Raw genomic sequence first — 16,945 nt, 5'->3', positions numbered from 1 at the left:
AAGAAAACCCTAAAATCAATAGAGCTCTTCGTTAGACCAAGAGGAATCTATGTACTACGTTTCAAGTCCCTAGGACCTTTCCATCAAGTGTTACTGCACCTATAGGCAAGTGGTGAGACAGACAGATGAACTACCCTTTGACCTTAAAACTAATAGGGTTATTCCTTGCACCAAGAGGAACCTATTTACCAAGTCCAAGTATAACAGACTCGATTTTTCTATCAAAATTTATCGCACAGACGGTCAAATGGACAGACAAACAGATGTATTCCAAATTAATAGCATTCTTCCTTGGACCAAGAGATACTCATGTACCAAATTTCAAGGCTCTAGGGCATTTCTATCAAGGTTATCGCACAGACGGATGGCTAACAACATTATTTCAATAAGGCTTTGTACCTTCATAACATACTAGAATGAGAGCATATAATTTAAAATGAAACTTAAACGAAGCCAAACCTGAGGTACAACATCCATTACTTATCAAACCCACTAGAAAGCAAAACAAATTTCAGTTTTTAACGTTGATTACAAGGAAAATTATTCATGTTATTGATCATATTATGATTAAAACTATTTTGATTTTTAACGCAATAGACTTTTAAATAGTGTGCCAAATGTTATTGGCAAACATTATTTTAAAGTACATAAAATGCCCTAAAACACATAAGGCATAAATGTTGACTTTTAATGTTTGACAATTCAATAGGATAGAAACCTCGTTGGAAATAAATGTTGCCAGCATTAGGTTTGAATTCCTTGTCAACTAAGTTTCTAAAGTTTGTTGAAACAAAACTTTCTGGCACACCATTGAACATACATAGTTCATGGAATTACTGAGGAAATAGGAATGATAATTTACAATGTATATATAATAAATCATTTTCTAATTTGAAGTATGACAATTTTAAGTGACTATAGTTATTATGATATAGAAAATATTTGGGGACCACCAGTACGCTGAGCACTTTCCTAATCCTACTCCTCTTAAGTTTCTTACTATCTACATTCTCAACTATTCTCTTGTTATATTTAATCATACTGAATAATTCTAAATTTTGTTTGAACAATTCATTTACATTTTCAGGATGATTAAATCAGTTTGCATTTCTTTACTTTGACAAGGGACAAGAAACCACCACAGACTACATTTTCTATTTCTCACGTTTGGATTGTTGTATAATTATTGTAACCACAACAAAGATCTAGTAAGGCAAGACAAATATTATTCCCAGATTGAGTATATTGTCAGTTACAACACTTACCCAGGGGTGGGTCTTTGTCCAGCCATGATGTAACTTGCTGGACTGCAGCTGCAACTTGCTCTGGCTTTGTCACATCCACAGCCAACACTTCCAATCGACCAGAATCCTATAACACCACAGTATTACAACAACTGTCAATTAGAGCTCAAGCTTTTAAAATGTAAGGATCCATAAAGTGACACCTCATTTGAAAGATCTTGATAAAAGTAGAACAATGGAAACTAGAGCGTTCTATCTCAACCCAGTACAAAACACAGCTCATTGAAATTAATTAAAAATTAATTGAAGCAAAACATGAACATCCACATTCAGAAGGTAAATAACTTCAATAGACAACCATTTTCCTTGCAAACTCAAACCCATTTTACAGTTATTACCTGCTGCAGGGCAGGCCTCCCTTATCTTACCAGTTTTGAGGATGTCCAGTATCATATTCAGTTTCTGGTTGGAATTAACAAAGTTAAGACATGTTTTTGTGATACTTCATGTTGAAATGGTGTATTTAAGTGAACAAGAGTGTATTATGATCCTGATGATGCAAGACTACAGAAACTGGGTGAGATCTTATGATGGATTAAGGAATTTATGTAATGACACTAATCCCAATCGAAATTCTATATCTAAATCAGGAATTCAAAAGACAATCCAACGTTTCGAGGACAGGCAGCATTAAAGACCACCCCACACCTGAACGACCAAAATTGGCTACAAACGAAGCACTATTACTTGACGTTTTACAGTCTGTTGTAGAAGATCCTCGTGCCTCAACATAAAAATGTTTCTCAAATATTAGGTATATCTCAAACATCAGTTTGTAAAGTTTCACATGACAGTAGTTATAAAGTGTAAAAAATCAAGTTAAGAGAGGATGATTTTGATCGTCAAGTAGAATTTTGTGAAATAATGATGCGGAACATTAATAATAATAAAACTAGATTAAAGAACATTGCTTTCTAAGATGAAGCAATTTTCATATTAAACGGTAACATTAACAGACACAATGTTTATTATTGAGCTGATGTTAACCCTCATTACATGAGAGACCAACATACCCAGCACCCTGAAAATGTTTGACTTGGCATTGTGAGGGATCAGTTTGTTGGGCCCTTTTTATTTTGATGCGAAACTTTAATGCCAAGGCATACCAGAAAATGTTACAAAATCAGGTTTATCCAGCTATCCAAGTAGCAACCAACACCTGTAATGAAATTTGATTCCAACAGGATGGAGCACCTCCACACTAAGGCCCGCATGTCCACGAGTATTTAAACAATCCAAATCGCTGGATAGGCAGAAGAAGAAGTAAAAAAAGAAATTGAAGTAAAGATCCATTAAGTGACCCCTAAAGAAAAGTGGAAACTAGAACTTTATATATCCACCCAGTACAAAATGGCAGCTCATTGAAATAATCAGTTGCCATCAATATTAATGCACTTCTTGTATTGAACAATTTTTTTGTACATTGTTATTTGGGCGATCACTGGTGGTCACCCTCTTCTCATCATGAACATTCTTTTGGCCATCTTTAGAAGGTTCTTACACATTTATTTATTTAATAGTTATGAAATTCTAAAATTAGAGAGGCTCTATTAAATTTATATGTCTTATAGATCTAGTAATAATGTTAAATGCTACACAATATTAATTTCCTCATCTTTTCAATGAATTAGATGATTCATTAACAAGAGGCGTGTTCAGAAAGTAAGTACCGTTTAAAAAAAAAAGTAATACCATGTTTTTAACACAATTTTATTTCTACATGAAAGCCCAAACCTTAAACTCATTTTTTACATAGTTTCCACCGATGTTCAAACACTTGTCGTGGCGGGGGATCAATTTTGTCTACACCCTCTTTGTAGAAGGTTCCCGCCAACGAATGTAGCCACGACCCCACAGCAGTTTTCACTTCATCGTCAGTTTCAAAGGATGGCCACCTAGCTCGCATTTCATGTGCAGGAACAAGTGGTAATCAGAGAGTGCCAAGTCCGGGCAAGTGTACGGCGGGTGATCGAACTGCTCCCAACGAAATTGTTGAATCAATGTTTGAGTGTCATCAGAGGTATGGAGCCGAGCATTGTCATGGAGCAACACAATTCCATTACTGAGCATTCCTCTCCGTTTGTTTTGAATTACCCACCTTAGTTTTCTTAAGGTTTCATAGTACCTTACTGCATTAATGGTTTCACCTCTTGGGAGAAAATCGATCAGCAAAACACCTTTCCGATCCTAAAAGACAGTGCACATGATTTTTTGTGCAGACATTGTACTTACTTTCTGATCACGCCTTGTATAATTATTTAGATTAAACTAAAGGTATCAATTGTTAGAGACAGATCAGTACTGATGACACCATCAAATTACTATTCCTATTACCAGTACTGCTCAAGTTGTACCGTAATATTAAGAGACTTTGACACTACGAATATCTTACAGAACATGTCAGTCAAAAAGACCAAACCCAAAACAACTAAAAACATATCAAGTACATTTTAAAAGTATGTGAGGATTTATGACTTCACCTTGCCAATGGCCGTGAGAACCTGAGCCCCTTTACTGTCTACACTGAGTACCATGGCCAGCACCCAGAAGCCCTGCTGATGGCAGTGTATTGCAGCAGAGTAACCGACCCCAGAATCACAACCTGTTATAGCGACCAGGCGTGACTGAGGGGATATTACGCATCTGGGTCGTCTGTATACCAGCCATACCGCAGCAGTCCCCGCCACCACAGCAGCAGACACCTTTATCACTGTAGAATTCACCTTTTGTAACGTAGATGTAGTCACTTGCAGTGCTGTCACTGTAATCAATGTTACCACTTTAAATCTCACAACTAACATTTCAACGAATTAGATAAAAATCAATTAAAACAAATACCAAAGCCTTCTATTGACAACTAATTATACTCGGTTCCATACAGTACGGAGCGGCCATAATCCATGTTATTCAAAAGACGGTTTTCGAGGAACTAGCCATCCTCATGACATCGCCCCGGGTCACACTCCGTTGGATTAAATACATTTTTCAAGAAATAAGTTTTTTGTTACAGGTATAGACTACTACTTACATGTTACAATTTAACTAATTTTCATAAAATGAAATTACTGTGATATATTTAAAGTATTTGCATAATTATTACTAAAATAATATTAATCTTAAACAATAAATGTATTTACTTTTGTAAATTGATAATGGCAGTTTATAGATTACCTGTACATTGTTATGTACATGTTAAATAAAGTTTGCAAGTTTATATCATATTTGTATTAAATGTTACTATGTTGGTTACCTTGCTTGATTTACTGTAAGACAGTGACTCCAGACTCAACACTGAACTGTGACACACTAGAATTATCTTCTCCAAACTTGTTGAAGATCCAGACAGTCGAATAATTAATGGTTCCACATCATCTTGCAAATTATCTATCTTCCACTTGTCTTCTTTAATTTTTTCCACATGTTTGCAGTAATTCTTCCATAGCTCGTTTTGACGGCCTTAAAAGTGTTTTCAATCAATAGCTCTATTTGCTTGACATTATATATGTTTTGTTACTTAAGGCAACATGTCTTTTAACTTGCCTCCAGACAAACTCAATGAGATTTAACTTACAGTGATAAAGGGGAAGTCTCAGAACTCTGAGTTTATGGGTCTTAGCTATCTTGCTATAACGTTTTGTGAATACAACTGCTTAAGTTTTTGTACTTCTGCAAGCAGTTCTTTCTTCAAGCCTCTACATTTTTACCTGTTCTTGATGTTTTCTTTTTTTTGTTTTTGTAATGGTATATTTTCAACTTTACAGCTATAATACGCTGTGTGAAACTTTATTTGACACTGTGAAAATTTCATGTCATTGTGACGCCTGGTTCTTGTTTTCTGCCTCCCACGAAGAAGCAAAGTCGGCGAGTTGTAAGCCACTCTGTCCCTATTCTTGTTATTACACAATATAACCAGGTTTAGATTAGGTTATATGTTACTAGTAGTACCAAACTTAAAGATAACCTTTAAAAGTGCTTACATAATCAGCTGAGAAAAAAATAGTAGGTGGGGCCACCTTCTCGCCGACATAGCTTCCTTTTAGTAGGCAGAAAACAAGAACCAATCGTCATAATGACATGCAATTTTTTCAATAAGTCAAATAAAGTCTGATCTTTCTAATAATGTAGTTTTTGTAGGTCCTTGATAACATAAACTGTTTCATTCTGTTTACCCAAAATGACATTTTTTTCGGAAAAGATTTTTGAAAGTATTTAAAAACATTCAACACTGTTGTACGGTTCCACGTTTTATAGGATCTCCTGCAGATCTAGATGACAGAGCACACGAACTACAGTTAATTAAGAAACGAATCAAATACTGAAATGAAAAATTATAAAAATAGTAGGCCTATTTAACACTATGTAATTAGGTCATAAGCACTGTAAGCTTGAAAAATATTACACTGAGCACTGTATGCAAGCTTAGTTAGGCCTATACAAAGTACATCCACAAGGTCCATTACTTCCAACAAACTGATGAATACTTTGACTCTTTTTTACAAGCCCTTCTTATCCGCAGCAATCTGTTATTTTAGTGTTTAGGCTAAAGAATTATAATATACATATAAGCCACACCATCTCAGATATCAGATTCTTTCCTGTACTGCCTTTACCATATTCAGAACCAATCTTGCAGTGTAAGTTTAAAAATACTCAGAGTGAATCGATGGACAAATTGTATAATATAAATAGAAATACATCCTATTTGAACCTATATTTGCATGTGCAAAAGCTAGAATCTTATAACTATTTATGCAGTATAAAAAATGTCTTACACACTACCATAACAAAATCATAATATTTTTAAGTTTCAGTATTTAAACATCAATTTGGTGTGAATGAATTTACATATTGTTTTATAATAAATTATAAATCCTTTCACACCTATATTTTTATGAACTTTGTATAGTGATGCAAACTTCACAGATAAGTATACATTAACAAATATGAACATGAGCTAAGATACAAAAGGTAGGGTACAGTAAAATCTATTGATGCATCTTCGTGTGGGACACAAGCACAATTGATGCAACCCACATGACACTAGGCATGATGTTTCCAGTAAAGGTAGTAACATGAATATGTCTCATTAGACCTGTACTGAATGGTGAACATGGAACCGAGTATAGAAAAACTTCATATTCTTCCTCAGAGTGGAAGGGAAAATACTGTATTTTATTAATTTCTAGTAAAACATTATTGCACTGTTAGGAGTTTAGTACATCATTTAATATCACTCAGATAAAATAAAATGTATTTGAATATCTTATTAATTATTCTTAATGTTAATACAGATATTTCACTCCATCCAGAGCAATTAGTTGTAAAAAAATATCGTATCCTGAAAATATATAACTGGGTTATTTTCATATAAAATCATTCTTTGGATTTTGCTTTGAAAAACGCAGCAGACAGTCTTTATTGTTAGAAACAAATAATTTAATTGTTTGGCTTCATTCTTACTTAAGATCGATGAGGCAATTTAAGAAACAAAAGAGAAATTTTATATTTATGGACGAAACATGATAAATGTTGGGCAAGCGACTCCTAAAATATATGGAATGAATAAACTATAAAAACACTGAAAGATGCTTTCTTAGCTGGGCCCACAACATGTTTGAAAGAACCAACTCAACGAGGTTCCTGGTTTGTCATTGTGCATGCATGTGGCTTTGTTGAAGGAGCACAGCTTGTAATTTTAGAAAAAAAGGGCAGCCGATTTCCAAACAGAAATGGATGGAGATACTTATGAAAAATGGTTTAAGTAGGACAATTAGTCCAATGTCTCCTGATCCTGTTGTTGTTATTGATAACACAGCATACCACAGCCGTAAAGTTAAAAACATACCCATTACAAAAACAAAAAAAAAAGAAGACATCAGAACAGGCAAAAATGTAGATTTTCCATCAGACAGCTTGAAGAAAGAACTGCTTGCAGAGGTGCAAAAATTTAAACACTTGATTCACTGAATGTTATTGATGAGATAACTAAGACCCATAAATTCAAAGTTCTGAGACTTCCTTTATCACTGTGATAAGGAAATTCTCTTATATGTATGTTATTATAATAAGTTATTAAGTTATAAAGTTATTATAATTTCTTAGAATAAACGCTAAAATAACAGATGGCTGTGGATGAAATGAAATTAAAATGAAATGGAAAAATGTCTTTATCAGAGGCGAAATTAGGTCTATAAAGTCCTCTATGCCACTTAACTTTATATAAAATTAAACTAACACACACATAATTATATATACATATACATTTTATAACTAAAAATAAATCTATTTATTTACATTACATATTAAATGAATCTTAGCTTAAAAAACAAGCATCAATAATTAATGTAACTTTATACATATTTACAATAATATAACAAGACACACACGCATTCATTCAACTTGCATTCAATTGCCTTAAGTACCATATTCCAAAGACGCCAACCGCTATACCCCCTGAGCCTCCAGCATCAAGGCCCTGACATCCACCCCAAAGCGAGCGCGCTCTGATGTTTACAGATACAGCATTCCACAATCGACAGGCAGAAACTGTAAACGACTTACTAAAGGTAGTTGTTTGATAAATTGAAATAGATAATAAGGATGTAATCCTCCTTGTACTTTGTTCACTTATTTCAGACATAAATTGAAAGTTGTTTGAAAGATAACTGGGACAATTTGTATTTAAAAGAGCGTGCAACAGAATGAGTGAGTGATAGTCTCAAAGATCTAGTAATTTTAAGATAGATAATTGTTTGAAGTAGAGCGTTACATGATCATCACGTCTGATATTGAAAATGAACCTAATGCAAAAGTTCTGAGCACGCTGGAGTTTATTTGAAAGCTCCACAGTCATGTCATTAATGACTATGTCACAGTAGTTGAAGTGAGGCAGTACAAGAGTCTTTATCAGCATTATTTTAACTTGCTGTGGTAGATATTTCAACTAGCCAGCCGCTTGAGGCTGCGAACACTGACAAAGACCCTATTACATATCAAAGAAGCCTGTTCAGTCCATTGTGTTTGTCAATAATAAGTCCTTGATTTTTTTAATTTCTCAGAGTATTCTAGCTCTTGATCATTTAGTTTTAATTTGGAAGCCGTAGTAAAGTCAATTTTACGAACAAGCTTTGAATGACCTATCATAATACAATGATTTTTGTCTACATTTAATTTTAGTCCATGTCTTCAAGTCCAGTGAGTAACAGCGTTAATATTGGAATTCATGAGAGTCACACAAGTTTGCACTTCTGTTAAGGAAAAGTGGCGGTATATTTGTGTCACCTGCATATAAGTGAAAATTGGAATGAGTAATTTGAGTAGTAATGTCATCGATATACAGTGAAAATAGAAGTGGCCCAAGGAATGAACCCTGTGGAACTCCACGATTGACTGGTCTCCATCTCGACTGCTTCTCACCCGGCCTGACACACTGGCGCCATCCCGAAAGATAAAATTCAACCCACTTGACACTACCATCAGAGAAACCATCCTTCCTAAGTTTGGTGAGGAGAAGGGGATATTAAACACGGTCAAAAGCCTTTGGAAAGTCAAAAAAGGGTTAAAATGGTTACCTGACTCTTATCACGTATATCATCAACTATTTTTAGAAGTGCAGTAATAGTGCTGTGGTTGGAGCGAATACCGGATTGGAAATTTGATAAAATGTTATTACTTTCTCGATATATTGAAAGTTGCTGATGAACAATCTGCTACAAACACTTTGATAAAGCAGGGAGTATACTTATTGGTCTGAATTGTGAAGGATTTAGTGGAGAGGAACACTTCTGAAGTGGGCGAACTAAAGCAGACTTCCACATCAATGGGAAGATTGAAGTAGCCAAATATTTATTGAAAATAGCGGTGATAGTTGGAAGAGTATCTGTTATTAACCTTATAGGAATGCCATCGGTCCCAACTGCGTTGCTGGACATCCTTATGTGCCCATACACAATAAGGAAAAACACCAGGATGTGTGCCTTTAACACATCTGTTTCTGTCACTGGAGTGAAAGAGAACTGAAACTCAGGTTTATCAAAAGTAGCATCTTCGAGTTCGGAGAAACAATCCTGAGCCCCAGACTGATCCAATAGGAATCTCAACAAAGAAGTTGTTGATATCATCGAGATTAAGGGAAACCGGAGAGTAAGTGTTAGGCTTGCCGACTCCAAGATCTTTTACTTTGACTACAAAATTCTGCTAGATTGTTTTTTAGACAGGGAAGAGTAGTAAAACCTGATCTTGGCATTTCTAATTTGTTGTTGCACAGTGTTCCTTAATTTTTTATATGCAGCCCAGTCATCACGTAACTTGGACCACATAGCCTTAAGGAAAGCTCTATCTGTTTGCTTCTGGAGGTGTCGAATAAATTCTGAGATCCATGAGCAGGTTGTTTGGTTACTCTTTTTGAAACAAATGGAGCGTGTTTATCAAGACCATTCATTAATGAATTAAAATTTGATACCATAATGTCCACATTATCAGCCGATGTTACCTCATGCCATGGAGTTAGAGAAGCATCGATAAGCAGGGAATAAAGATTGATGTTTTTGTAGTTTCTATAAAACATAACTTTTGGTTTGATCTTGGGAGTTCTTAGTTTATAAGCAAGAAAAATAAGGTCATGTTTGGAAAGGTCTGGAGCAGGAAGTTGCCCGTGGTGTGCAACCAGGGTTTGGTCACAGACAGCAATGATATCAAGCCAGGTGTCGGCAGTCTCAGTGTGGTGAGTGGCTTGCAGAGGAAGTATGGTAATGTTACACGAGTAAAACATATTAGTTAAAAAAGTTTGGTCATAAGTAACTGATTCGAGTATATCAGTATTAAAATCTCCCATCACAATAACATGACTGTAGTGAGCCAAAAACCCAGAAGGTCATGTTCAAACTCAGCTATGTAGTCCAGGTGAAGAGCTCTGTAACAAACTGCAATTAAAATGTGTGTTCCATTAAAACAGATGTCCAGAAACATGTATTCTGGCCGTCCATCTCTGGATGTATCGGATGATAGAAGGACAGAGACAAGGAAGTGTGACCTGACGTATACAGCTACCCCACCACCACTTTTGTGCAGGCGATCATTTCTGTACAGGTTAAAACCTGGAAGTTCGACACTTCTGTCACTTAGGTGAGGTTTCAGCCAGGTTTCTGAAATTAGAATAATATCAACAGGATGGTTGAAAAATAGAATGAAATTCATCAATATGGCCATAAAGAGATTGAGCATTGAAATGAGCTGCCTTTAAGAAGTTTGAGAAAGGAGTAAGAGATTGGCAGGGAAGGCTAACGGAAGCACGCGCTGGCTCGGGGCAGCACCGTCAGACGCCAGCACAACACACACCACGAGGCCCCGCAGGCAGTGACCGACAAACCGTGGCTGCGTCACTGCAGGTAACCCTTTCATGTAACACACACACATTACCAACTTCATCGTGTAGTTTAATTTTACAAAACTTAAAACTAACATTATTTGGAAAAGGGCTATACCAGACCACATAAGTGACATACAGTAAAACAAAATAGATAATGACCACCATCTCAAGCAGCTCTGGAAAGAACACTCCATTGCCTATATCAACAGGGCAGAAAACAAGTCTTGAGCTCTGTGGCAAACAATAAACCGAGAAAGAGAATCCAAACCAAACAAGGAAAACCACATCAACCTCCAAATAGACAATAAAATAATAGACAACCCAACAGAAGTTTCAAACCATTACAATGATTTTTTTTCAACAATTGCTGAAAGGACACTTGATGATTTTGACAACACAATAAATAACACCATACCAGATTTCCTACCAGCAACAAATCATGTTTTTCAATTTAGGCGGGTTACACTGGACGAAGTTCAAACAACCATCCAGTCATTAAAGCCAAAAACCTCATCCGGAATTGACAAAATATCAGCTAAAATGAAAATTTTAAAAATGAAATATCACCACTCCTAACAGAACTGATAAATAAATCACTCTCACAAGGCATTTTTACAGATAAATTTAAAACATCAAAAGTCTACCCGAAATATAAAAGTGGACCAACCACAGAAAGAAACAATTACAGACCAATATCCTTAATTTCAACATTCTCGGAAATAATAGAAAAAATACCCTCACCCAACTCATACACCATCTACAACAACATAACCTCCTCAACAATCAGCAACATGGTTTCTGCAAAGGCAGATCGACAACCACTGCCATAATCCAACTTACTGAATATATCTTAGACCAACTTGAAGAAGGATGCACTGCCACAAGCCTCTTCCTCGACTTCAGTAAGGCGTTCAACTTCCTGAACCATGAACAACTTATCTCCAAACTACAAGGACTGGGTGTAGGAGGAATGGCGGCGGAATGGATCAAGAGCTACCTTTCCAATAGGACACAGCATGTGGAAATAGCCTACACAAAGGACAACACCAAACACAAGACACTTTCCAAAGCCACCAGTATAAGAAGAGGAGTGCCGCAGGGGTCAGTACTCGGGCCAGTCCTATTCATCCTCTTTGTTAATGACCTGCCTGGATGGATAGGTGAAGCAGGCCACAATATAATGTATGCTGACGACACAGTACTCACTTTCGCCGACAGAACAGAAAGGCTAGAACTAACAACCAGCATGCACTTCCACAGAACACAACTCTACTGCTCCTCCAATGATCTGGTCCTAAATGAGAACAAAACCGTACAAATGACATTCACCACTAAGCGCAACAACACAAATGTATCACTACCCGGACTACAGACACAAACCTCTACAAAATACCTAGGCATCATAATTGACTCCAAACTATCCTGGAAACCCCACGTCGATCAGCTTAACAAGAAATTATCCACTAGCCTGTACACCATAAGAAGAATTAAGCAAGTATGCAGTCCAGACGTGGCCAGAGTTGCTTACTATGCCCTTTTTGAATCGCACCTCAGATATGGCATTGCAGCATGGGGAGGGGCGTCAAAGGGCAATTTAGATAAATTACTTGTAAAGAAAAAAAGAGCAATTAGATGCCTAGCCAACTTAAACTACCCAGCAGGGATCACTTCTGGCTGGTTTATACCTACCAGTTGAACCCACCACTGGGCACAGCAAAATCCGATGTGCCACTTCAATCTGGGCAACCTTATGGATGTCCAGTAGCGGCACATCACTAACCGCAAATGTTGAGATTCTGGGATTCATGGGCAATTCGATAGGTCTAGCCTACTGTGGAGGATGGCTGTTGGAGTTGGTGGGGTTTGTTCCCTTACCTCAGAGGCTCTTGTTAACCTCAACAAGGTGTGGCACCCCCTGCCTACTTTGACTGGAGAGGCTGGTTCACAGCTGGCCTCCCTTCTTCCGGGATGACTTTGAGATGTAGTGCCCTAATTCTTCCTCATGGATCTCGATAGGAGGCGGCCCCTACTCCCTAACCTTACCCATCCTGAATATCCTATCACTCCGGAAGCAGTGCAAAGGTCCTTACAGGACTAAGTGCAATTTATAAGCTTCTTGTGCTAAGAGAACAAACTTAAACTACAGAGACAGACAGCTGCAGGGAGTCATTTAAGGGCCTAAAAATACTCACAATAGTATCACTTTATATACGGGAAGTCATCATTCACTCAATTACAACAACACAGCAAAGACACCGAGACCTACATCAGCACAACACCAGACACGCAGCAAACTTCACCATTCCGCAGCATCGCCTGAACCTGTTCGAGCAAAAACCATCTTACACAGGTGCCCTCTATTACAACAACCTTCCAGAGCACCTCAAGAGAGAACAGCCAAAAAACTTCAAGAGGCAACTCACAGCATGACTTCTGGAACGGCCGTTCTACTCAGAGGATGAGTTTATGGACTTGCTCCAGTGAATTGCTGAAATTTATTATAATTTTATTTATTGACCATTTGACGTGTAACTGTTCTCAAAGAATATGTTAATAAAGAAATTGTCTAATTGTCTAATCCATCATCTCAAATAAATTCAATCTAATCAACTAATATAAACACAACCATATCAATAATGCGAACATAGTGTCTAATAAATACACCACAGTCGACTTCCACTTACTTTAGGATAAAAAACTCACAGTATAAACAAATAAATTATAATTAATAAAAATTAGTTATCTATTTACAATTTACCATAAACTTGTCTAGATATATTATGACTATAGATTATGTGAGATTAAAAAAAATATATCATTGTTATGTAAAAAAAAGTAATGTTCTGAATGTTTTAAAGAATAGTATTGTATAATGAAAAAGTTATATTTATTAAATAAATTTTTTATATAAATATAATATTTTATTATTATAGTAAAACAGAAAATAGTAAATGGTGGAAATCTATTCCAAAAATATTATTTTACTGTAAACTTGTATATAATAATATAAATAACCGTTATTATTAGATTTTATGAAGTACGTGTTTAGAAAAACGGATAAGAAGGACTTGTAAAAAAGTCAAATTATTAATCAGTTTGGTAGGAGTAATGGAACTTTGGGGCCTAAGGTTGCATACAATGCTCAGTGCAATATTTTATAAACTTACAGTGCTTATGACGTAATTACTGTACATAGTGTAAAATTTTATTTTTTATAATTATTTTTCTCCTCATTGTCAATTTGATATGTTTCGTACTTAACTGTAGTTTGTGTGTTATGTCGTCAAGATCTGCAGGAGATTCTATAAAAAGTCGGAACCATAAAACAGTGTTGAATGTTTTTAAATACTTTTACCGAAAATAAATGTGTTATTTTGGGTAAACAGAATGAAACAGTATGTTATCAAGGTCCTACAAAAAGTACATTATTAAAAAATTGCATATCATTCTAACGATCAATTCTTGTTTTCTGCCTACTGAAAGGAAGCGATGTCGGCAAGAAGGCGGCTACTCTGTCCCCATCTACTATATTTTTTAGTCTATACATATTATAAATATAAAAAGTTAAGAGTCAACATTTATGACCACTCACATCATCTGAGCAATTTAGTTACTATCTCGAGAGATCTGGGACGTGATATGAGGTCGGGAAAGTACCGATCAGAAATGCCCCTGGCCATCAGTGTGGCTTTGTGGCACCTCCCACCCCGCACTTCTAGCGACCATCCCTCGAGATAGTACCCAAATTCAAACTTAGATCACATGAGCACTTTTAAAGGTTATCTTTAACTTTGGTACTACTAGTAACATATTTATGACAATCTAATCTAAACCTGCTTATATTATGTAATAACAAGAATAGGAACAGAGTGGCTTACAACTCACCGACTTCGCTCCCTTTTGGGAGGCAGAAAACAAGAACTGATCGTCAGAATGACATGTAATTTTCACAATAAGTAAAATAAAGTTTGACACAGCGTATTATAGCTGTAAAGTTGAAAATATACCCATTACAAAAACAAAAAAACCAAGAACAGGTAAAAATGTAGAGTTTCCATCAGACAGCTTGAAGAAAGAACAGCTTGCAGAGGTACAAAAATTTAAGCAGTTGTATTCACTAAATGTTATTGATGAGATAGCTAAGAACCATAAACTCAGAGTTCTGAGACTTCCCCTTATCACTGTGAGTTAAATCCAATTGAGTTAGTCTGGAGCCAAGTTATAAGACATGTTGTCCTAAATAACAAAACATACAACATCAAGCAAATAGAGCTATTGATTGAAATATCTTTTAAGGCTGTCACAAAAGAGCAATGAAAGAATTACTGCAAACAGGGTGAAAAAGATTGAAGAAGACATGTGGAAAATAGATGATTCACAAGATGATGTGGAACCATTAATTATTCAACTATCTTGATCTCAACAAACTCAAAGACTGATGTAGAAGATAGTTCTACTGTGTCGAAGTTCAGTGTTGAGTCTGAAGCCGCTGTCTTACAGTAAATCAAGCAAGGTAACCAACATAGTACGGTAACATTTAATATAAAATAATACAAAATAATATTGTATTATCTAATAATAATCACATAATATTGTTAATACCTTATTTTTGTAAATATTTCTGTAAAAAAATTGTATTACAGCATATCAACACATCACATCCAACTAGTAAAATACAGCTTTTTTTTATTTTTAATGTTATTACTATAATTTTAAATAATTTACTGAATATAATGTTTTAAACTTATTGTAAAATAAATGGTTTTTAGTCAGAAAATGTCTGCATTCATTTTTTAAACCATTCTCATGCTATTTACTGATATTTTACTATGAAAAAATATGTTATTAAATCAATATAGTGGTAACCCGGTCTCTAAGACTGATGTTTCTGTTTCTGTTAACAAAACATGTTTCAATTTTAAAATCTGTTAGAAAATTTTAAACAAACAATTAAATTAAAGTAGGTGTTGGTTTTTTCTTATAATTTAATAACAATATGAGTAACATACATAACATTTTGACATTTCTTTTTTACACAACATCAAACAAATGATAAATTCTGGCCAAATATATGATAAATACTGGCCAAATATAACAAAGTTATGAATTTTTTAATCACTAAAGCAAATTGCTAATAAAGGTTTGGTATGTTTTGATAACAACCCTAAACATATCCTTGTTATTAACTAAGAATTCCAAAAACATTTGACATTAAAAAAAGGATATATGTGCAACTTTTATAACATTTTACATAAACTAGTTGTACTTTGTTAATGGAAATAAATTTTAACTTTTATAGGCTATTTAACATGTATTTATATGTTTTCTGTATACAAGTTTCAGGAATTTCAGTTAAAGACCAACACCCTCATTTCTTTCAGACTATGCATTATTATAGTATCTTATATTATAAATTCAAACGTTTAAAATCTACATTTTTGTGTACAATTTGATATATCAGCTCAAATAGGTTTAGGCAATAAATAGATATATTTAAAAAAGTCCCGCCAGAAAGATGTTTCAAATTATTCCCGTTATAATGCAAATTAATATAAATTAAAACGGAAGTGTCAGTCAGCTTCAATAATATAATCATCTGAACCTAAGAGTGTGTTTATTTAGCCTAGGCTAATAATTATAATACTGAGGTATCTTAATTAGCAACATTCTTGTAGGATTAATAATTACATTAAAATCTTCTTTTAAATGTTAAGACAAAACTAGCAATTTGACTTACCGCAGCTATTTGAAAACCCGTATAATACCATTTCAAACCTGTGGAAATGTGTCTATAAGACTAAAACGAAAGACGGCTAGCTACTCGTTGAAAAACAACACATTAATCAAACACCTCTGTAATGTAACTGACTCCCAGCGTCAGTCACGTAAACAAAAACAAACATCGACTGTATGCCTACAAGTCTACCGTGTCTACTGAGTACTAAGTACGAGTGAGGTTAGGCCGGTTGCTGTCAGTTGCAGATGAATTTCACTGCATGTTGCATGGTCAGACGACGCGTCGTCGCGTCGTGTAGGACAGAGCAACCAAGGACAGTCAGGGCCGGGATTAGCTTGTGAGGGGCCCCGGTGCAAACTTGCACTGCTGGGCTCCTGAATTTGGCACCTATCTTCCACCCCCTCCTTCCATAACTACTATAATTAGGACTAGATAGCAGTAAATGCAATATTAATCTAAATAACAAGAGAAAAGTGTTATACTATTACCTATTAAATAATATTAGAAAATAAATTATAACAAACTTACTATTTCCAA

The 16,945-nt window shown here is 35.3% G+C and overlaps 1 protein-coding gene across 1 annotated transcript in view; it reads right to left on the bottom strand.

Moving 5' to 3' along the window:
- Nucleotides 1–16,675, bottom strand: part of LOC124373156 (D-beta-hydroxybutyrate dehydrogenase, mitochondrial) — a 33,150-nt gene extending 16,475 nt beyond the window's left edge. The window contains exons 1-3 of the mRNA XM_046831581.1: nt 16,409–16,675; nt 3,785–4,065; nt 1,266–1,371 (exon numbers count right to left, since the gene is read on the bottom strand). Coding sequence (XP_046687537.1) covers nt 1,266–1,371; nt 3,785–4,065; nt 16,409–16,439 — 418 coding nt within the window. The 5' untranslated portion in view covers nt 16,440–16,675. The remainder of the gene's footprint in view (nt 1–1,265; nt 1,372–3,784; nt 4,066–16,408) is intronic.
- Between the last annotated feature and the right edge of the window lie 270 nt (nt 16,676–16,945).

The sequence above is a fragment of the Homalodisca vitripennis genome, chromosome 1 (genome assembly GCF_021130785.1).
Source record: "Homalodisca vitripennis isolate AUS2020 chromosome 1, UT_GWSS_2.1, whole genome shotgun sequence".
NCBI lineage: Eukaryota > Metazoa > Arthropoda > Insecta > Hemiptera > Cicadellidae > Homalodisca > Homalodisca vitripennis.
This window is presented reverse-complemented; position numbering and strand designations above follow the sequence as displayed.